The sequence below is a fragment of the Hemitrygon akajei genome, chromosome 1 (assembly GCF_048418815.1).
Source record: "Hemitrygon akajei chromosome 1, sHemAka1.3, whole genome shotgun sequence".
Lineage (NCBI taxonomy): Eukaryota > Metazoa > Chordata > Chondrichthyes > Myliobatiformes > Dasyatidae > Hemitrygon > Hemitrygon akajei.
Genome location: NC_133124.1, coordinates 213,408,133 through 213,432,060, shown reverse-complemented (window position 1 = coordinate 213,432,060; position 23,928 = coordinate 213,408,133). Strand labels below are relative to the sequence as shown.

At 42.5% G+C, this 23,928-nt stretch overlaps 1 protein-coding gene across 1 annotated transcript in view; it reads left to right on the top strand.

Annotated features, from left to right (window-relative positions):
• Positions 1–23,928, top strand: part of hk2 (hexokinase 2) — a 92,316-nt gene that overhangs the window by 35,648 nt on the left and 32,740 nt on the right. Inside the window, exons 3-5 of the mRNA XM_073060197.1 lie at positions 14,793–14,941; positions 19,016–19,135; positions 23,815–23,910. Of these exons, the coding sequence (XP_072916298.1) occupies positions 14,793–14,941; positions 19,016–19,135; positions 23,815–23,910 (365 nt within the window). The remainder of the gene's footprint in view (positions 1–14,792; positions 14,942–19,015; positions 19,136–23,814; positions 23,911–23,928) is intronic.

Sequence of the window (23,928 nt, the reverse complement as noted above, 5' to 3'; positions counted from 1 at the left end):
ATATTTGCTCTGAAAAACTGAACCTCTTGACCATGTCTACATGCTTTTATGCATTGAGTTGCTGCCACATGATTGGCTGATTAGATACTTGTATTAAGAAGCAGGTATACAGGTGTACCTAATAAAGTAGCCACTAAGTGTGAGCTTTCCAGTGGCTATAGTTGTCTCTGTATTTTTCTGGAAACTTCTTTTTTCAATGGCAGGTATCATACTACTTGAATCTGACTCTCATTGGTTGGTTGTTATTAATGGAGTTTCTGTAATTAGGTGTCTGGTATGAAATGACCACATTACTTTTATATCTTGCTCTTTCCTTGGTCTTCTGCCAGACTTCCTCTTCCATCTTCTTTGCTCTTCTAGCAGTAAAATAATCGAGAGCAACAAGCTTGATGCCTCATTCTTGACCTCTGAAGAACCTTTGGATCGCAAATGCATCAGGATTCAACACAGGCCAAGACTAGCCGATGTCTTTGACAGAATGCAGAATAGGCAGATGGTTCCAAAGACGCATGGGTAAGGTTAGGGGTACTGAGTTCTGGGCACGTGCTATGTTGGCGCCAGAAGCGTGGTGACACTTGTGGGCTGCCCCCAGCACATCCTCAGACTGATGGTCATTGAGGCAAAGCAACACATTTCGCTGTACGCTTCAATGTTTCGATGTACACGTGGCAAATAAAGCCTACCTCTAGATCTTTCAAAATCTTTAAGAACTATTGACTTGAGTGATTCATCAGCATTCCTTAGTGCCCTGCCATTTGCAGTAAATGTCCTTACCTCTATTTGATTTTTCACAAAATGCAGGATGCTTTTAATGTGCAGGTTGCAGGAAGAAAAATGTTAATACAGTGGAGCTACACTGAGATCTTCAATGTACTTGTCACAACCACAGACTCGGCTGCAGGGTCTATGCGACCCTGCAGACAGGCTGCGCAATATATTCAGCATTGTGCTGTGAGAACGCACGTTCTGGCTAATTACTGTCTTATTATGGTGGTATTTAACTCCCTTCTTTCGTTCTAGTTGAGACTTGACCAAAAGCACAGCAACATTTACGCTCCGTGCTTACTCTCGTCCTCGTTTGAGAAAGAGGACTACCATTTCGATTGACACTGGAAAGGAGCGATGTTCATTTAGTATTAGTCATTGTTTCCAGTCACAGAGTTGGCCTTAACTTATAGTTTGAGAGTTTTAGTCATTGGCCCGGTTGACCTATCGTTTATTGTTTTCCTTTTCCTTTAAGCTCTGCAACAGTTCTCATAACAGTCAGTGAACTGATGACATCTCTCTCTCTCTCCATGCTTGGGCCGTATCCGAACATTTTGACGGTGCTGGCCTCAGCTTGATTTCATTTGCAGCTGGATGACAGCAATCTCTTTGTGTGACTGAGCTTGCAGGAAGGAATGTGCTTTGCCACAAGTCTATCTCAGAAAGCACATTCCATGTGCTCAGGTTCCTCTGTGCTGGAGGGGCATTCCTGTATCTGACCACAAAGGTCCGTTAACTGTCATGTGGCATGGCATGTGGAACTGTAAGCAAGATGTGAATACACAGTACAAAAGGATCAGGAAAGACGGTCATCACATCCAAATTCAGGAGCTTGCTGCCTGTTGAATTTTGAGAGACAGAGAGGGCGACCAATTCAAGTACTTTCCTTTGTTTCTGGAAAATGGAACAAATTAGAAGCAGAAATAGGCCACTCAGTCCCTCGTCTGCTCTGAATTTGATAAGATGGTGGTTGACCTGATTGTACTCTACCCGTTCCTGTCCACCCCCAGTAATTTTCCAACCCCTTAACTGTTCAGTATGTCCACTTCTCCCATAAGAACGTTCAAAGACTATCCTTCTACCAACCTTTGGGGAATAAGTTCAAAGGCTGAGAGAGAGAGACAGAAAGCATTTCACTTCCATCTGAAAAGTCCAATCTCTTACATCTAAAGAGTCCCTAGGACTAGATTCTATCGTAGGAAGAAGCACCCTCTCCACATCTACTCTGTCGGGATCTATAAGCATCGACGAGCCACCTCTGTCTCTTCTGAACTCCGGCAGATGCAATCTAGATCAGTCCGACTTTTCGTCATAAAATAGCCCCAGAAGACTTGTGTGGAAAAGATGAAAAAAAAGGTAAGTGACCAGAAGCAGGAGGGGTTCTGTCGGGTTACAGCATCAAAGGTTCTGAGGGTGAGAGAAGATGTGAAAGTGAGAGAGAGTATGAGGTGAGGGGGTGTGAAAGCAAGAGAGGTTGTGAGAGAATGGTGATAAAGAGGGAGAAGGGAGTTTACAGAAGCTGGGTGTATGTGAGCATAGAAAATCAGCCTCATCAAAGTTTGCCATCTTCTGATAAGAAAGTTTCAGAAACTCAGAAGTTTCTTTACCCACTGAAAAACCCTGCCGATTTTCTAATATTTAAAGCAAAACTCTCCAAGGTCAGTTATATCCCTCAAACAAAAAGTAAGGAAACAAGCCTTGAGCTGTATCTGTGGAAACTTGGCAAAGTCACACAAATATAATTTTGTCGAGGAGGCCCAGATAACTGTTAAGTTCACAACTTTAAAAACACAATTTTAGACTTTTTGATGATAAAGAAGCTACTCAAAATAAAACAAACACAAAGTCGTGCAGACACATCCTCTGGGTTGGGTCTGAACAGATGGTGATGTGCAGTGTATTCTGTGTGGAAAACTGGGTTTGGAAGCTCTGTGTTTGTAGTTGTCAGCTGCAGCTTTTTACATGGAATCTTATCACAACAAGCTACTGTATGCTGACAAGGACAAGAAGACATTGATGGAGGATTAACTGGAGATTTAATACAGTGAGCAGAAGGGGCCTTTATATACTGAGAGATGTAAGGATTTATTTGCAATGTAGCAGAGCATTCAGTGATCGAGAGGCAAAGTCACTCTGGCGGACATGGGAAAGTTTGCAGATGTTGGAAATCTAGAGCAACACGCACAAAATGATGGAGGAACTCAGCAGGCCAGGCAACATCTATGGAAAAGAGTAAACCGTCGACGTTTCAGGCCAATACCTTCGTCAGGACGAGAAGGAAGGGGGAAGATGCCAGAATAAAAAGGATGGGAGGGGGGAGGGGAAAGGAGGCTAGCTGGAAAGTGATACGTGAAGCTAGGTGGGTAGGAAAGGTAAAGGGCTGTAGAGGAAGGAATCTGATTGGAGTGAAGAGTGGGCCGCAGGAGAAAGGGGAGGAGGATGGGGCCCAGGGGTGAAGTAATAGCCAGGTGAGGAGAAGTAAAAGATCAGAGTGAGGAATAGAGGAAGGGGTGATGGACAAAGGATTAACTGGATGGATGAAGGCAAGTGAGATTAAGGAAAATACACACAAACTGCTGGAGGGACCCAAAAGGTCGGGCAGCATCTATGGAGAGGAATAAAGAGTCAACGTTTCAGGTGGAGGCCCTTCATCAGGACTGGAAAGGAAGGGGGAAGAAGCCAGAAGAAGAGATTGGGAGAAGGGTGATGCACCATCAATAACTCTCTGAGACGTGAGGCGAGATATCGGCTTTAATTGACTGGAAGAAAGAACAAGCAGTAGTTGACCACCATACTACATCCTGGAGACTGAGGGCCGGGCTCAAGCCTCAATCGCCTTTATACCGGGGTCTGTGGGAGGAGCCACAGGAGCAGTCAGCAGGGGGCGTGTCCAGACAGGTATATGTAGTTCACCACAAAGGGAAGGTGTGCACGCTGGCAGGAGACAGGTAAAGCCAGGTGAAGGGGAAGGCGGGTGGATGAGTGGGAATGAGGAAAGGTGAAGCAAGTTCAAAGTTCGAAGAACCTTTATTAGCAAAGTATGCATACACTGTTCAAGCTTGAGGTTCGTGTCCTTTCAGGCAGAACGAAACAAGGAAAACCAGAAGAACCCATATATAAATAAAGACTGTCGAATACCCAATGTGCAGAAGGAAAAAAGCAGCATGCAAACAATTACCACAAGCAACTATCATTCTGATCCGAAGTCCGGAGTCCCATAGTTCAACATAGTTCAGTGTAGTGGTAGCATGACGCTAATACAGCTCGGGACGTTGCAGAGTTCAGAGTTCAAATCTGGCACTGTTCTGTAGAGAGTCTCTGTGCACCCTCCCCGTAGAATGAGTGGGTTTTCCCAGGATGCTGCAGTTTCCTCCCACAGTCCAAAGGGGTACCGGATAGGTGAATTGCAAATTGTTCTGTGATTAGGTTAGGGTTAAATCAGAGTTGTGGGTTTGCTGGGGCAGTTTGGCTCGAAGGCCTGGAAGGGCCTACTCCATGCTCTGTCGCAAACTAAGGAAAAAGGTGGCCTATATTTTCTCGTTCTCGTTGTCCTCCTAATTACTTTTGTGTGAGTAAGAAACACCCCACCCCCACATATATTTTATAGTCTTTCTTACAATTTAAAGTAGGGGGAATGGAAGGCGTGCCAGCCAGAAGATGATAGGTGGAGCCAGATGAGGGGGAGGGCAGGTGGGTGGCGGAGGCGAGATGAAGTTAGAAGCTGGGAGATCAATTCAGGAGCTACAACGCTGTCATACAAGATCAATGCCAGACACATTGCTTGAGCCAAACAGACTGTTTTCATGGTATGGATTTCCAATAATTCTCTTTAACTTCTTTATAACTGCCACATGGGGAAACAACCGAAAGCTTTCTTTGAAAATTAAAGAAAATACCGCAGAAGCCAGAAATCTGAAAATAAAAACGGAAAATGAAGGAAACACTTAGCAGGTCATACGGAATCTGTGGAAAGCGGTGCAGTTTTAAGACTGTTCGTCAGACTTTTCTCCTTCACAGTGGGAAAGAGGGGTGAGAAAGGTACCACTGCCTGTAAGGAGTTTGTACGTTCTCCCTGTGACTGTGTGGGTTTCCTTAGGGTGCTCCAGTTTCCTCCCATGGCCCAAAGACCGACCAGTTAATTGTTGGTTGTAAATTGTCCCGTGACTGAGCTCGGGTTAAATTGGGGATGACTGGGCGACACAGCTTGAAGGGCCGGAGAGGCTGTTCTGTGAGGTATCTCGATCAATCAACCTATAAACAAATAAACAAACTAATAAAGAAAGAAAGAAGGAAGGAAGGAAAGAGAAAGCAAGTTCTAGAAAAGGTGACAAAAGGAATGGATAGACCAAAGGAAATATCTATGAAAGAATGAAACCAAGCCAAGTGGGCTAATTGGACAACTGGAAGTTAGTCTGGCTTTGTTCCCAGGAACAGGGTGTGGGCCATTCCCAATTGATTAGGCTGTACTAAAGGAGTCATAGAGAAATACCAAGCCAATATTATGCTGTAATATTTGATAATTCCATAAGCCAAACATCATGCTGAATTGGAAGTATATCATCAGTATCACTGGGTTTAAATCTTGGAACTCCCTACCCATCCCCACTGTGGGAACACACTAGGAGGACTGCTGCACTTTCAGAAGGTAGCACATCATCCCCTTTCCGAGGGCTATTAAAGATGGGCATTAAATGCCACCTTGCTCGTGATGTGCCGATCCTGAAACTGGATGAATCATGGATGAAAGAAAAATGGAGGGTTATGTGGAAGAGAAGTGTTGGATTAGGTTGGCCAAAGGACCTGAACTATTCAATGTTCTAGGTTCTATATCTTCTTCTTTTAATCTTTTTATTGATTTAAAAAGAGCATATATACAAGCCTGAGGAGAATTATCTCAAATATATATCAATAACAATACATAAAGAAGGTGAAATAAACATTATCAAAATCAAGCATAGTATTAATCTGATTTAGAATGTATAATAAGGAAAAAGGTAATCAATTCATGAAGAAAAAAAAGACTTTTTGAAATTTTTATGTAAAAAACCTCCACTATTCTATACAAACGAAAACAAAAGGGGGAAAAAAAAGGACCGGGCAGTCAATCCCGTGAATAAAACCAAGAAAAGAAAGACTTTCTGATCAAATCCAAAACTTCGGAAAAATAACTGGAAGAGAGTTGTTACAAAAATCAATAAATCATATGAAAATATTGAATAAAAGGTCGCCAGATTTCTTCAAATTTAAAAGATGTATCAGATGTCCGACTTCTTATTTTCTCTAAACTTAGACAGGACATGATGGAGGAAAGCCAATAAAAAGCAGTGGGTGGATTAGGACCCTTCCATTTAAGTAAAATGGCTCTGTATCAAGTATGTATGAATAGCAGGCATGGCCAGTTTTTAAGCAGACAGAAAGAAAAAGTCAGAGAATTCAGAGTTTAGTCCAGAAGGATGCTTATTTATTTATTTATTTATCTATCTATCTATCTATCTATCTATCTATCTATCTATCTATCTATCTATCTATCTATCTATCTATCTATCTATCTATCTATCTATTTATTTATTATTTCTTATTTTTGTATTTGCACCATTTGTTGTCTTCTGCACTCTGGTCGAATGCCCAAGTCGGGTGATCTTTCATTGATTCTGTTATGGTTATTATTCTATAGATTTATTGAGTATGCCAGCAAGAAAATGAATCTTAGGGTTGTATAGGGTGGTACACATATACTTTGATAATGAAATTCACTTTGAACTTTGAACATTCCCCGAAGTGCTTTGAGGTGATGGTCTTCAAGCTTGCCGAGGGCCTTCCTGTAGCAGGAGGCAATGGAGAGAGAGAGAAGAATGGGAGTGGTAGGAGGAATTGAAGTGGCAGGTAACCAGACGCTTAGATTCCTACTGAAGTATATATATATGCATGGTGATTTACAAAGTGGTCACCCAATCTGCATGTGGTTTCTCCGCTCTAGAGGAGGCCAGATAAATGCAGTATGCTGTATTAGAATTTCAAGTGAATCACTTGAACCAGAAAGTCTGTTTGGAATGCTGTGATTGCAATCACAAAAAACAGCCTCCTTTCCATGGACTCCAACTACAGTTGACACTACCTCTGGAGAGCAGCTGATATAATTAAGGACCCCTCCCACCCAACCAGTCTTTCTTCTCATCCCTTTTATCAGGCAGAAGATATAAAAGCTTGAGAACACACACATGCCACAAAGCTCAAGGAAAGCTTCTGTCCTTCTGTGATAAGGCTCTTCAGTGGACCTTTTGATGGACTTGAATGGACTCATGGAAAAGTACAGCACAGAAGCAGGCCCTTTGGTCCATCTAGTCCATGCAAGACCATTTAAAATCCCTACTCCCATCGACCTGCCAACCACGTACCTATCCAAACTTCTCTTTTCAAACTTCTCCGTTCAAACTTTAGGTGACCAAAACTGCACACAATACTCCAAATTAGGCCTCACCAAAGTCTTAAACAATTTCAACATAACATCCCATTTCCTGTATTCAGTACTTTGATTTATGAAGGCCAATGTGCCAAAAGCTTTCTTTATGACTCTACCTGCCTGAGGTGCCACTTTCAATGAATTATGGACCGGTGTTCCCAAATGTCCTCAGTGCCCTATTGTTACCGTACAAGATCTACCCTGGTTAGTCCTACCAAAGTGCAGCTCCTCACACTTGCCTGCATCTTGATGAACTTTTGATCTCTCAAACTACCATGCCATGCCTCTTTCAATGTATTTTTCCACCTGCGCTGCACTTTATCTGTAATTGTAATACTCCGTTCTGCGTTCTGTCATTGCGTTTCCATTTGTACTACCTCAATGTACTGTTTGGAACAATCTGTCTGAGTGGTATGCAGAGCAAAGGTTTTCACAGTATCTTGGTACATCTGACAATAATAAACCAGCTACCAATAGTCATAACATTAGTAATGTCTGGTGCCAGCAGAAGGGCAAAGCAGGGAGTCATACAGTGCGCAATTCCCTTGTAAATTTTGATTGGGTGGGAAGGGGTACATACAGCACTGTGGAAAATTCTTAGGCACATATATATAGCTAGGGTGCCCAAGACTTTTGCACAGTACTGTAGTAATTTTACATATTGCACTGTACTGCTGCTGCAAAAATACACAATTTTCATGGCATATGTGAGTGATGATAAACCTGATTCTGATATGGGTCTCTATTGTGGACTGAGAGTGGGAAGGGAGCAGGGAGAGGACAATCACGGTTGGGGAAAAGGGGATTGGAGTGAGAAGCACCAGAGAGACATTCTGTAATGATCAATAAACCAACTCATTCTCATTCTCTAGTCCACGTTGACGAATACAGTACTGTGCAGACAGAAGGCTCAGGCACCATAGCTACCTATATACAGTCGGCCCTCCTTATCCGCGGGGTGTATATGCCTGAGGCGTTTGCTCCGTACTGTATATATGGTGGCGCAATCTTGTTGGAACCAAGAGAAAATGTGAAAACTTTGCTTGATTCTATAAAAATGAATATCATGCGACTAGCTGAGATTTTATTTTCTGACTTTCCACTGACTCATTCAACAAGTAACTTTTCTCCATGCATCTACTGAAGAACTGTCAAAGTACTTTGCGCTGGTCGGGGTGTTCAGCGTACTTGGCAGCGTTTCTGACCCTGGTTTGAGACATTTGAGTTAATGATCTCTTTCATTCCAGCTACCAAATTATCCAATGATTAGCGGCATCATTATGCCTGTTTAGCTCAACTACATGTGTGACTCCAGTGCTAGTTGTGTATTTTGTGAACGAGTTCAAGATTTTACAGAAGCAACTCCAAAAGTGAACACACAAGAGTTTCTGCAGATGTCTGAAATCCTGAGCAACACACACAAATTGGTGGAGGAACTCAGCAGGTCAGATCAGTCAGCATCTATGGAAATGAATAAATAGTCGATGTTTCGGGCGGTGACCCTTCACGAACAATATAAAATTCAATGATTCGAAGTACATCCATTATCAAAGTATGTATACAGTATACAACCCTGGGATTCGTCTTCCCCGCAGACAGCCACGAAACAAAGAAAACCACGGAACCCAACGCACAGGAAAAAACAAATCGCGCAAATGGCAATTAAAAAAATGTCAGGATTGGTCTCGGTCTGAAATGCCGTCTCTTTCTTCCTCCAAAACTGAAGCAAAAGATGGAGGATGTGGAAGCTTAATACTTATTTGTCGTGTCCTTCACTCCCTTCCACCACCGGGTTCAAGAACAGTTACTACCCCTCAATCATCAGGCTCTTGAACACAAGGGGATTATTACACTCATTCTGTTTCTGGTGTTCCCACAACCGATGGTCTCACTTTAAGGGCTCTTTATCTTGTTATTTATTGCTATTTATTTATATTTGCATTTGCATAGTTTGTTGCTCATTGATCCTGTTTACAGTTACTGTTCTATAGATTTGCTAAGTGTGCCTACAGGAAAAAGGATCTCAGGGTTGTATGTACTCTGATACTATGAACGTTTGAAGATGGCAGGAGGATGGGAATCTCTACAGTGAAGGAGGAGAATTTACGATAGAAACAAGGTGACAAAGAGCAAAATCCAGGAGAGATCAAGGACGGAAACAAAGCAACATAATGCTTAAGGGATTAATATCTTTATGTGCGGAGGATTACCCTAATGAGTGAGGCCTCTGTTAATCAGAGTTGACCATGGATATTGCGTCCCAGCTGTCTAGATACGCAAGCCGGGGTAGTATGGTAAGCAGAGCAAGCTGTTGCCCATGTGGCAGGCTCCCCCCCCACCCCCCCCGTGTATCTGATAAACCCAAAGGAACGGCAGAGACCAATACAGTTTGGCACCAGCAGCATCACAGGAGTTGCCCATTAGCATTGAACTCAATGTTGGACTGCCTTAGTGATTCCAGTTTCAGATTTTCCCCTCAGAGTTTACTTCAGAAGTCTTCCCCATTAGTGGGCACAGCCACAAGGCAGCGGAGGTTTGAGATCAGAGTTTTCCTTCTCTTAGATGAGCTGCCAGCCACGGCTGATGAGCCCCATCTGCCCGAAGCAACTGGTTCTAAGGCACCAGTAACCCACCTTTGCCCCTTTTCCTGTCAGTAGAAACAGTTCCACCCGGCTTAGTAGCTAAGCCACACGTGAAGGCCAGGAGCTGGACTTGGTTGTCGGAGGCTATTTGAGGCGCATGGCATTGGGAGCATTTAATAGGTAGTGGGAGCTTGTCTCCGTTATCACCCCTGGCTATAACAACCTGAAGGAACCACAGTATGATAAATTAATTTATCATGCAGATAATTGCAAATGTGTTTGATATAATCAATGTTACTGAGGCAAAGCAGCCAGGAGACCAAAGATCTGAACATTCATCGGCACCCAATAACGAGGAGAGACAAGTAGAAGTGTAAAAGGTGATAGGGCAGCACTGCTGGATAAAGCGGCACTTAATACAATAGTGGGGCAAGATATTAAAAGTTCAAAGTACATTTATTATCGAACATATGTATACATTATACAACCGTGCGATTTGTCTCCTTACAGGCAGCCACAAAACAAAGAAACCCAAAACAGCCCTTTAAAACAAAGCCCACAAACCCCCCAATGTGCAGACAGAGAGAAAAAAAACAAATTGTGCAATGAATAAAAGCAGGCAAACAGCACTCATAATGCAGCCTCGGCCTCAGTCTGTCACACGGGGGGAGCAAAACGTTGAGCAGCCCGAACAGGCCTCCATGCAGCGAAGGGTGGGGCAAATGCCACAGAACAGTGATTTGAGCTCATTTGATGTGAGAAGACGTACCTAAAGACAAATGCAGGTTAATGGATGACAAATGAACAGAATTTTCTATTTGTCTTCGCAAATAACTTCCCAGAAACATTAGGTGGCCTGGGATTTAGTGATAGGAGAGAGCTGAATGAAACTAGCATTGAAGGGAAAATGGTTGTAGGGAGATAGATAGGACAGTTTAAGGCAGGGAATCACAACCTGGGGTCCACGTACCCCTCGGTTAATAGTGAGGCTCCATGGCATTAAAAAGATTGGGAATCCTGGCTCTAAGGTCTGATCATCTCCATCACTGAATACTTTAAAGGGGCCTTACAATAGTGAATGGAATGGTACTCATTTTCCAACAGTCATTACAGTGTGAATCACTGGAGCTATTTATAAAAGGAGGGAGAGAGAAAATGCTTGAGTGTATTATAGAAGTACAAGGGCAGAGGACATGAGGAAGACTAATTGAAATGGATAAAGTCAACAGGGCTTTATGGGAAGGATAACATGCTTGAGAAAGTCACTGGAGTTTTTTGACACTGTAACTAGCATAGTAGATGAGGAGATTCAGGAGGGTGTCGGTGTAAAGTTAACAACACACCATAAGATACAGGACATGCAAAATACAAAATTAACATGCAAAATTAGGGCACATGGGATTGGGGGAGAGTAGGCAGAGAACTGACTAATAAACAAACCTCGGTGAGGTCCTATCTGGAGTTTTTATAGGGGTTTGGTTTCCTTATCTGAAGACAGGAAGTGCATCAAAAGTTTAGTAGGCTGTTTCCTGAGTAGGCTGGAGTTTCATATGAGAGTGAAAAGAGTGAGAGAGAGTCAACTGGGCCTTTATTTAATGGAGCTCAGAAATCTTTTAGAAACATAATTCAAACTAGAAGCAGACTCAATACTAAACCGCATTCTTTAAAGTTTAGAAAGAATGAAGAGTGATATTATTCCAATATCCAAACTTCAAAGAGGACATGACTGGATAGATTTTTTTAAATATTCTAACTTCAAACCTGGCTGCGTGCCATGGAATGCAGGTGGTTTGTCCTGTCTGTGGGTGTGTTAGGACGCATTGTTTCCTGCTCAGTAGCAGAAAGTTACTAAGGAACCTGAATCTGTTCTCTGAGTGTTGAGAAGTTAATAGGGAGGGAGGAGCAGATGGATTTTGGATGTCTGTTGAGAGAGCCACAATGACGTACATTATGTCGTGTCATAAAGAAGACATCACAGTGCTTCACCAAGAGGTAAAGGACCGATTCTCTCCAACCAGCATGCCTTTGGACTGTGGGACAAAATCAGAGCACCCAGGGGAAACCCACGTGGTCTTGGAGAGAATGTACAAACGCCTTACAGGCAGGGGCGGGAATTGAATCTGAGACGCCCGTGCTGTAAAGTGTTGTGCTAACCATCATGCCAGATGTCAAAATGTTTTCACTCATGGGAGTCTCGACCAAGAGAACATAGTTTCAAGATAAGGGGTCAATCATTTAAAACTGAGGAATGTAGAAATTTAGTCTGAAAACAGACTGGAAACAGAGATAACAGTCCTAGGTTGCAAGGTATGCATTTTATAGCTTAGATTAAGAGAATTTTTTTTCACCCAGAGGCTAACCGATGGAATTCCCTACCATAAAAGGCAATAGAGGCCAGTTATTCAACATATTTAAGTGGTAAGTGGAAATATTTCTTAATGCCAATGAGACCCAGAGATTTGGGGAGAAGGCAATGAAGTGAACGATCAGTGAAGGAAAGAGATAAATGTCACTAAGCTTTTTGAAATGGCAACCGAAACCGCCCGTGTTAATTTCATTTTGCCAATTCTGGTCTCTGATTGGAGGCGTGGGTTGGGCGGCGCGGTAATGTAGCGGTTAGAGCGACGTTATCGCAGCTCAGAGCGTCAAGGGTTCAATTCTGGCATCCTCTGTAAGCAAGTTTGTTCCCATGTGTGCTTGTGTTTCCTCCAGGTGCTCCGGTTTCCTGGCACATTTCAAAGATGTACCGGTTAGCAGGTTAATTATTGAATGCAAGTTGCCCCGTGATTAGGCTGTGCGTGGCTGGGCAGTGCAGTTTGAATGGCCGGAAGGGTTTGTTCCGCTCTGTACCACTAGATGAATAAATCCAGCATTCCACTGAGAGAAGAGCTCTGGTTGAATATTTGAAATAATGTCAAGGTCAAGCCAAATTCAGATGTTTCATTTACTTCATAATAAATATTTTTGTCAGTTTCACTACTTCACTTCTTTCCTGAACCTGCTGCCTCAAAGTTGGATCCAGTTCCACTCGTACCTGTCGTTCTATGCCAGCTGCTGTCTTTCACAAAGAATCTTGTGTAGATTCCCACGTGAAGAATGACAAATGGAAGATCTTCTCTTGCTTTGAAATGGAATAATGCCGTCAGTACAGACTCTCCATTGTCCACGTTTCGTCATCACAGCTTTTGTGCGCCAAATTGCTAAGTTGATAACTATTGCAGTCATCTAATCATTTTAAAAAGTAACATTTCCTTCATTGAACTGTCATTGAAAAGCAAAAATAAAATCCACAGATGCAGGAAAAATGAAATAAAAACAAATTTAACTGGCTTGGTTATCTGCTTGCGACATACACTGTTAAAACAAGTGTTTCACAAGCATTGAAATGTAATGTGATTTCCTAATGCTAAAAATGGCTGTTTTTATTAGCAAAGCACACATACAATTCATAACTTTGAGATTCGTCTTCTCCAGCTGGTCACGAAACAAAGAAAACCATCAAACCCGCCCCCCCGTACAATAAAAAAGAATGCCAATACGATCAACTCCCAGAGCCCCCCCATACAAAACCCAACACGAAAAGCAACCTCAAACTTCCCTCTCCCCGCACGAAACACAACAAGAACATTGACCCTCCCTCTACACAAATAAAACAATGAGAAAGAATGGGTGAAATCACAGAATATAAAAACCACAAGACTGAGTTCATATTACATTAGTTATGCTCAGTATGGAGAACTAGGGAATTTGCAATGGTTGGTCGGAATCTGGTTTATCATCACTGACGTATGTCACAAAATTTGTTGTTCGTCAGCAGCAGTACAATGCAGTACATAAAATATGCCATAAATTTCAACAAGAAATTTACACACAGTGGCCACCTCATTAGATACAGAAGGTACCTAATACAGTGGTCAACAAGTGTATGTTTGTGGACCTCTGATGCCGTGGGCCATCCATTCCAAGGTTTGCTGTGTGTCCACACTACCATTGTAACGTGTGGTTATTTGAGTTACTGTTCAGCTTGAACCAGTCTGGCCGTTCTCCTCCGACCTCTCTCATTAACGAGACATTTTCACCCACAGAACTGCCGCTCACTGGATCTTTTTTTTGTTTCTCGCACCATTCTCTGTAAACTCTAGGGACTGTTATGTGTGAAAATTGTAGGAGGTCAGCAGTTTTTGAGATGTTCGAGCCACCCCACTTCTGGCACCAGCAATCGTTCCATGGTCAAAGTCATTTAGATCACATTTCTTCCCCATTCTGACTTTCGGTCTGAGCAAGAACTGAACCCCTTGACCACTCTGCATGCTTTCATGCATTGAGTCGTGATTGACTGATTATTGGCATTAATGAGCAAGTGTACCAGCATCTTAAAGTGGCCTCTGAGGCACCTCAAAATAAGTAACTATTGCAAAAAGAGAGCAAGATCAGTGAGTTCATGAGTTCATTGTCCGTTCAGAAATCTGTTTGTTTTAAGTAATTTTAAACCAAAGTTACTGTAATATTTGTGGGATGCAGGCTTCACAAATAATGGCTGAAATATTAGTTGTTAAGTTGACATTACCTCAGTTTCTAGCTTTTGTGAAACTATCAGACCTCAACTTGACTTTTAGTGCATTTAGACTCACTTCTTGAATCATTTCTTCTTGTTTCGCTTTGTACCACAAATGTTTCTTTGGCAAGATTTTTTGCTGCGTCTTTTGTCGGACTGACGCAACACTGGTAAGTTCAAAGTAAATTTATTATCAAAGTTTATATATGTCACCATATAGCACCGTGAGATTTATTTTCTTGCAGATGTACTCAATAAATCCAAGAAACGTAATATAATCAATGAAAGGCCTCACCTAATAATTAATAAGTAAATAAATAAAATAAACACACACACACACACACACACACACACACACACACACACACACAGACACACACACACACACACAGTAGCTACTTTATTAACCCCACCTTAACTACATTTACAGAGAGTGGAAACTTCCTGGCCCTCGACTTGGGAGGGACTAACTTCCGTGTGCTGAGAGTGAAAGTTTCAGACAATGGCAAGCAAAATGTGGAGATTGAGAATCGGATTTGTGCCATTCCAGAGGACATCATGCATGGCACTGGCTCACAGGTGGGAACCCTCTCCGCTGTTATTTTAAGGTCCTGGCAAGCTTCCCACTTTCCATAGCTTCAGCCTATCCAGGTGTTTGCCTGCCCTGAACCGAATCCTACTTCGTCATCGATCTGATACCTAACGTATATAAAATTGTGGTGTCCCAACTCAGGGCCTCCTAACCTGGGGTCTGTGGACCCCTTGCCGAATGGTATTGGTTTATGGCATTAAAAAAGTTGGAAACTCTGCCTTAGATGTTCAGTTCTTTTGCCTTCTTTGTGACCTTGATAATCCCCAACACCACACCTTTGAGACATACACCTACAACCAACAAGATTCTCCACTCTGATCTTCTCACCTGCCTATCACTTCACCTTGAGTCCCCTCCTCCTTCCCTTTCTCCTATGCTCCATTCTCCTCTTCTATCAGATTCATTCCTCTCCAGCCCTTGACCTTTCCCACACTCCTGGCTTCACCTATCACCTTCCAGCTCACCTCCTTCCCCTCCCTCCACCTTTTAATTCTGGCATCTCCCCCCACCTTCCTTCTCAGTCCTGGAGAAGAGACTCGGCCCGAAACATCGACCAACTCTTCATCTCCATAGCTGCTGCCTGACCTGCTGAGCTCCTCCGGCATTTTGTGTGTGTTGTATTGGCTTTCCAGTTTCTGCAGAACCGCTTGTGTTTAACGTTGTCTGTTCATCTGTTAGCTGTCAGTGTTAGAATCCTCTTTCCTGATCTTTGTTCCCCATTGTTGGCTGCTCCCTCAGACTCGAAGATCTGGATTTCTCCCACACCCCATCACCTCTTTTATGCCCCTCTTTTGATCCTCGAATATTGGATCAGGCTTTTGATCACCATTCTTTTGATGAGGATTTTCATCAGATTATAATATATTTAAACACTTTTGGACTTTCTCCTGTATGAAGCACTCAATATATTTATTCAACAAATAGATCTACGTGTTATTTAACTTTATTGCATCTTTTGTTTTTTTTTAAAAAGCTGATGGTAATTTATATATCTTGCACTGTATTCCTGCCATAAAACACCTAATTACATGGCATATGTCAACGATAATATTCCAGATTCTTCCTCCTTCTTTTCCAATTCTGACGAAGGGTCTTCGCATGAAATGTCAACAGTTTATTCCCCTCTTTATACGTTACCTGACCTGCTGAGTTCCTCCAGCATTTTGTGTATTGCTCTGGGTTTCCAGCAGAATCTTTTGTGTCTGTGATAACAAATCTGATTCTGATTCTGTTATCAGTTAAAATAGGATAAAATACCGACTTGCATTGACGCACTTAAAACTGGTTCCAGTTTACTTTTGTCCTCTTCAGTATCTCATATACGCCATCATTACAATCAGTACAATTTTCATAAAGTTTATCTACCTTAATGGTGCTTATCTATAAAGAATCTGGGAAGGTGCTGAGAATCTTTTGAGTCTTTGTTCAGCGCAGATATAAACCCTAGCAAAGCCTGCCCTCTTGTGGCAGAGTCTGCAAATGCCACTTTGTCCTCATAAACTTCAGAATCCACTCTGGACACAGGAACGCTGCCTGAGAAACAGAGAGAGTCGGACAGCATTTATAGATACAATTGTTATAATGATCATTGCAACTACACACAAATTTGCTGCAAGTTTATTAGTACTGATGTGAGTAATATGCAGGTCTGGTGTAGAAAGTTCAAGTTTATTGTCCTCTGACTGTGCATATACAACCAAACACACAGTAGCGTAATGGCTTGGGAGGTTATGCTGCAACTGTATGGGGTACTGGTGAGGCCGCACCTGGGGTACTATGTGCAGTTCTGGTCTCCTTACTTGAGGAAGGATGTACTGGCTTTGGAGGTGGTGCAGAGGAGATTCACCAAGTTGATTCCAGAGATGAGAGGGTTAGACTATGAGGAGAGATTGAGTCACCTGGGACTGTACTCTCTGGAATTCAGAAGAATGAGAGGAGATCTTATAGAAACATATAAAATTATGAAAGGGATAGATAAGTTAGAGGCAGGAAAGTTGTTTCCACTACTAGGTGAGACTACAACTAGGGGACATAGCCTCAAGATTCGAGGGAGTAGATTTAGGATGGAGATGAGGACGAACTGCTTTTCCCAGAGAGTGGTGAATCTGTGGAATTCTCTGCCCAGTGAAGCAGTGGAGGCTACTTCAGTAAATATATTTAAGACAAGGTTGGATAGATTTTTGCATAGTAGAGGAATTGTTATGGGGAAAGGCAGGTAGGTGGAGATGAATCCATGGCCAGTTCAGTCATGATCTTACTGATTGATGTAGCAGGTTCAATGGGCCAGATGGCCTACTCCTGCTCCTGTTTCTAATGTTAGCACAATGCTTTGTAGTACAGGTGACCTGGGTTCAATTCCCACCACTGCTTGTAAGGAGTTTCCACATTCTGCCCGTGACTGCGTGGGTTTCCTCCAGGTGCTCTGGTTTCCTCCCACATTCCAAAGATGCACTGGTTGGTAGGTTAATTGGTCATTTGTAAATTGTCCCGTGATTAGGCTAGGACTAATCTAAACTGGGGGATTGCTGGGCGGCATGGCTCAGCGGGCCGGAAGGACCAGCTCCGTGACACAGCTCAATGAAATCAAACGAAACGGAAGGGAAGTGGGAAAAAGCCAGAGTAAGATGGGATGGAAGGGGAAGGAGTATGAGCTGACAGGTGATAGGTGAAGCCAGGTGAGGGGGAATGAAATGAGAAGCTGGGAGATGATGGGAGGAGGGGGTAAATGGTTGAAGAAGAAGTAGAAATCTGATAAGAGAAGACAGTGACTATAGGGGAAAGTGAAGAAGGGAGGGCACTAGAGGGAGGTGACATGCAGATGAGGAGAAGAGAAGACATAAGAGGGGAGCCAGAGTGGGGAGTGGTTCCTTCCCTATCTGAAATCCCTAGAACCCTTAATGCTGGAGAATATGCTTGATGACTAAACATCTGCAGTATATCATAAACACAAGAAATTCTGCAGATGCTGGAGGGTGGCATGGTAGTGTAGTGGTTAGCACAACATCTTACAGTACTCCTGACCTGGGCTCAATTCCTACCACTGCCTATAAGGAGTTCGTACGTTCTTCCTCGTGAGCGCATGGGTTTCCTCTGGGTGCTCCGGTTTCCTCCCACAGTCCAAAGACGTACTGGTTGGTAGCTTAATTAGTGCTTGTAAATTGTTCCATGATTGGTCTAGGATTGAATCAGGGGGTTGCTGGGCAGCACGCTTGAAGGCCCGGAAAGGCCTATTCCACATTGTATCTCAATAAATCTGGGGTGTCTCACACAAAACGCTGGAGGATCTTGGCAGGTCAGGCTGCATGTATGGAAAAGAATAAACAGATAGCGTTTTGGGCTGCTCGGAACATCGACCGCTTATTTATTTCCAGAGATGCTGCCAGATGTACTGAGTGTCTACAATATACTGTCCTCGGGTGGAGCGTTCCAAAATTTCACAATACTGAGTGTCATTGACCCTGTTCCCAATCTCAGATATCTAATCTCTAATCCACACATTATGATCCTTGGCTTCAGAGTTGCTAGTCAGGGTAAACAGTTTGTTAGCATCTATCAACCCTGTACCTTCCTTGTATGACTTTATATCTTTCATTTAAATTACTACTTGCACTTTCAACTTCAAAGTATATTACTTCTCACATCTGATGATCCCTCTCTATTGATGCCTCCAAATTATAGCATCAGTATAATTTTGTGATCACTGCTCTGGATGATCTTGAACTTGATCTTTGCCCTTTAATGTAACACATCCCAACCTAATACCACGTTTGTACTTGAGACATTGAATTTTACAAGTTCAGCAGTGTAGAATTCTAGGAACTTTATTTAATAAAGCTGTACTTTATTAATATTACTGTATCAGGGAAATAAGACCATAATATATAGGAGCAGAATTAGGCCAGCTGTCCCATTAAGCTTGCTCGACATCGTTAGAGTGCTGCAGCATAATTTCATTTGAACATCCAAGTCCCCAGATGGTGCGGGATTCTTCTTTGTCAAAAAGAAAGATGGGGATCCTCATGGCCCTACATTTGTAATGATTGTTTTCATTGTTCTTGTAGCTGTTCGATCACATTGCTAACTGCCTGGGAGATGTGATGGAAGAACTGAACATCAAGGATGAAAAGCTTCCTCTGGGCTTCACGTTTTCCTTTCCCTGCAGACAATCCAAGCTGGATGAAGTGAGTTCCTTATCTTACCCTCTGCGAGAGGCATCTAAACACTAGGCATGTTCTCATTCCACGCTCTGCAACGGGCTTCCTTTAAGAGTTGAGTCTCCTACGGTAATAGGATCGAACAGTGGCACCATGAGCTGATAGACGTAACGACAGCTGTGCTGTTCCTAGTGCTGCTGAATCCAGGGTTATAAGGGCAGAGCAACCAGATAATGGCAAATGGGAAAGAGCAAGGCCAAATGAGACAAGCCATTATCCTCATGAGCACTACTTCACTGCTTTCTTTCTTTTAGCTTTTTGCATTACTTATTTAATTTAACTATATATATATATATATATTTACTTACTGTCATTCACAGGCTTAATCATCGTCTCGTATAGGGGGAGCTACTGCACAGGCTCGAAATAAACTGCAGAGACTTGTAAAGTTAGCCTCTGTAGTATCCAGGACATCTTCAAGGCGGGATGCTTCAAAAAGACAGGATCCATCATTAAGGGCCCCCATCACCCAGGTCATGCCTTGTTCTCATTACTACCATGAGGAAGGAGGTACAGAAGCCTGAAGGCACACACTCAGCGATTCAGGAACAGCTTCTACCCCTTTGCCATTTGATTTCTGAAAAGACATTGAACCCATGAACACTACCTCACTACTTTTTTTTCCTCTTTTTGCACCATATATTTAACTTAACTTTTATATTTGTATATATATGTATATATACATACACACACACATATACACACACGCACACATATAATTTAAAAAATTGTGAATTACAAAATCACAAGAATTACACATGCATATATATATGTGTGGGTGTAATTCTTGTAATTTTGTAATTTACAGTTTTTATTATTATGTATTGCAATGTACTGCTACTGTATAACAACAAATTTCGTTACATATCCCAGTGATATTAAACCTGATTCTGATGCTGATTGTTAAGCATGGTATTTACCGGATGGTGAATTGCTTGCTTTATTCAGAGGTTTTTGACATCAAAGGCAAGACCAGCATTAACTGCTCTTGCTCGTTTTGCCCTTGAGCTGAATGGATTGCCAGGCCATTCCAGAGGGTTAACGGCCAACACAGCGCTACGGGAATGGAGTCGGAATCAGAATCAGGTTTAATATCACCGGCATATGTCCCGAAATTTGTTGTTACACGGCAGTAGTACAAAGGAATACATAATAATAAATTACTATATATATATGTACTATAATTCACAGTTATTATATGTGTGTATAAAATACTCATATAGTTTATATATATAATCATAATAGTTATATATATATAAAATAGTTAAAATAAATAAATAGTGCAAAAAAAAAGTAGTGAGGTAGTGTTCATGGGATCAAAGGCCTCCTTTACTTCCTCCCTGACGGTAGCAATGAGAAGGCAGCATATCATGGGTGATGGGGGTCCTTAATGATAGATGCCACCTTTTTGGGGCATCGCTCCATGAAGGTGTCCTGCATGCTGCACCATGTGCCAGCAATTCCCTTTCACAAAGAACATCAGTAAACTAGAGTAACACACGCAAAACGCTGGAGGAACTCAGCAGGTCAGGCTGCATCGACGGAGAGGAATAAACGGCCGAGACCCTTCATAATTAATCATTCCATGTTTAATGTTTCACCCTCTTTGCTCCATTGCAAACACTTTGTCCAGAAGCACAAACACTTGTTGCCAGAATCTTCTGAGTATGTCCCTAAGTTGAACTGTAGTGTCTAGGACAGACAGCAGTGGACAGGTATATTCAGCAATGATGTTGTAACAATCTTGATGCCCACTTACACTAAATGATCCCCTTTGGTGTATCATCCATATCCCTCCATTCTTTAAATATTCTTGTGTCTATCTAAAAGCTTCTTAAACTCCACCAAACTGCCCGCTTCCATTACTACCCCTGGTAACCCAATCCAGGCATCTACCAGTATATGCACAAAAAACTTACCCTCACTTCCCCCCTCTAATCCTAAGAGCATATTCTTCGGTGTTTGACATTTCTACCCTGGGGAAAAGATTTTGACTGTCTACCCTATCTATCTCGGTGGCAGGGTGGAGATACATCTCTACCAAAGGAGGTGTAAGGTGCTCCTTCCCTCCACTAGCCTGCAGGTCACCCTCGGGCAAGGTGTAGCACATGCTTAGCCCTGGATCAAGGTCATGTGAAGTCATGGGAGCAGGTGGTGGATGGTCGTATGAGCAGCTGGTGCATATCACAAGTTCTGGTTATGCGACCACTGACACCAGGCAGACAATCTCTGAAGAGTATTGATCATGGCTGGGGTCACCCGTCTTGTAAAGAGGCTGCCCAGAAGAAAGCAATGGCAAAGCACTTCTGTAGAAAAATTTGCCAAGAACATTCATAATTATGGAACAACCGTGATTGCCCATGTCTTATGACACAGCACAAAACAAACAGACTCTACCTATGCCCCTCATTCTTTAAAGGAAACTTTGTCAGGTCTGAGGAGTTTGTTTCCTGAAGAAGGGTCTCAGCCCGAAGCATTGGTTGTTTATTCCTCTTTGTAGTTGCTGCCTGACCTGCTGAGTTCTTTCAACATTTTGCATGTGTTGCTTTGTTTCCTTGTTGTTCTCACTAATGAAATACAAGTTGCTGATCGCGGCTCATCAGTGACCAAATCAGTGGAAATTTTGCTCCATTGAACTCTGAACTCTGCACTTCATTGTTGTTTGAATCTGGCAACAGCAAGTGGAGATGCTGGCTTTCCTTTCTTTTCTTTCAAGAATATGAGAGGAAAACATGTGAGCAAACTAATTAAAGATTTTGAATCCTAAAGTGTGCAACGCAGATTTGTTAAAGGGGACTTTGTTTCTGATCGAACTTTATGATCCATATCTTTGTCCTTTTGTGACTAAATTAAAACTGAGTCACACGGAGGCTGTAAATGGGAATTATAAAAGTCTTTATTCACTTTGCGAACCTTCAGGAGAGAGAGTTCAAGAGAATCTCATTTTATATTTCAACACAAAGATAACAATAGGTGATTAACCAATTTCAATTGTTATGATCACCTGCCTAGCTTTAACAATTTGATTAGGGTAAGGCAAATTTATGAAACTACACCTTAATCATTTACAGGCGGGCACCATGGTGGTGTAGGGGTTAGTGCAACACTCTTACAGATCAGGGCATTCCGGTGTTCCGAGTTCAGTTCCGGTGCCGTTCTGTAAGGGGTCTCTGTACGCTTTTCCTGTGGAATGGCTTTTTCCCAGGCGCTCTGGTTTCCTCCCACAGTCCAACGACGTACCGGTTAATTGGTAATTGGTCCCACGACTACGGCTAAGGTTAATTGGGTTTGTGGGGTTGCTGGGGCAACGTGGCTCAAAGGGCCAGAAGGGCCTACGTTTATTTATTTATTCATTGAGATACAGGTGGAATAGGCATTTATTCCTAGCCTAATCATTTACAATGACCAATTAACCAACCGGCTGGTAGGCCTGTGGGAGAAAACCAGAAAACCACACGTTCAAGGGGAAAACGTACAAACTCCTTACAGGCAGGGACGGGAATTGACCCAGGTCGCTTTACTGTAGCTAACCACTACGCTTCTGTGCCTTGCTGTATTGCTAAATTAAATAACTAAGTACTATGTCTGGGCAACACCTCCCAACAAGCAGATTATCTTTGAATATTCTATCCTGGTGTCTGCTCCAGAAGCCTCAGTACAAACACCAGACACATCGAATATACCCCCCCTTGTTACAGTGATGAAGGACGGCGCCATGAATATACAACGACAAAAGAGATCTGCTGAACTGTGCCTTCAAGCTGCAAGGAGGCACCTTTAATAGCAGGAACATTCATCAATTGTCTTCCCCTATGGAGGATCAATGGTACGGAATCACCCAGCGATTGGTTCTGCAAGCCGCAATGTATCATTTGGAAATTACATTTTGTGTGTGTTGAGTTGGAAATTAAATTATGTACAGGTCTTATTTTCCTGAAGACTGGTTCTAAATTTAGTTAATCTATAAGTATGCTATCCATAATTTCATAACTCCAGATGATCTTTCACAGTCTCTTACCTGCAGAGTTCAAAGTAAATTTACTATCAAAGTACATACAGGTTGCCATATAGATTCATTTTCCTGTGGGCATGCTCAATAAATCCATAATAGAATAATGACCACAATAGAATCAATTTATCTTCTGTTCACCCAGTGTGCAAAAGACAGCCAACTATGCAAATACAAAAAGAAAGACATAATAATAAAAGTAAATAAATAAGCAATAAACATCGAGAACGTGAGATGAAGAGTCCTTGAAAGTGAGTCAATTTCAGTGATGGGGTGAGAGAAGTTCAGTGAAGTTGTACCTTGTGGGTCAAGATGCTGATGGTTGAGGGGTAATAACTGTTCCTGAGCCTGGTGGTGTGGGTCCTGAGGCTCCTCTACCTGCTTCCTGTTAGCAGTGGTGAGAAGAGAGCGTGTCCTGAGTGGTGGGTGTCCCTGATGAAGGTTGCTGCTTTTCTGTGACAAAGTCTGTATAGATGTTCTCAATGGCGTGGAGGGCTTTACCTGTGATGGACTGGGCCGTACTCACTACCTTTTGTGCGATTTTCTGTGATTCAGCCACTCGGTATACTCCACACTACGAATCTTTAGAAGCTGGTTTTGTATAATCTTAACATTCTTTCCTTATTTTCTGCTCCAGAGTATTTTGGTTAATTGGACGAAAGGCTTTAAGGCAAGCGGTGTAGAGGGACGAAACGTGGTCGGATTACTGCGTACAGCTATCCAGAAGCGAGGGGTATGTATCAGAAAACAA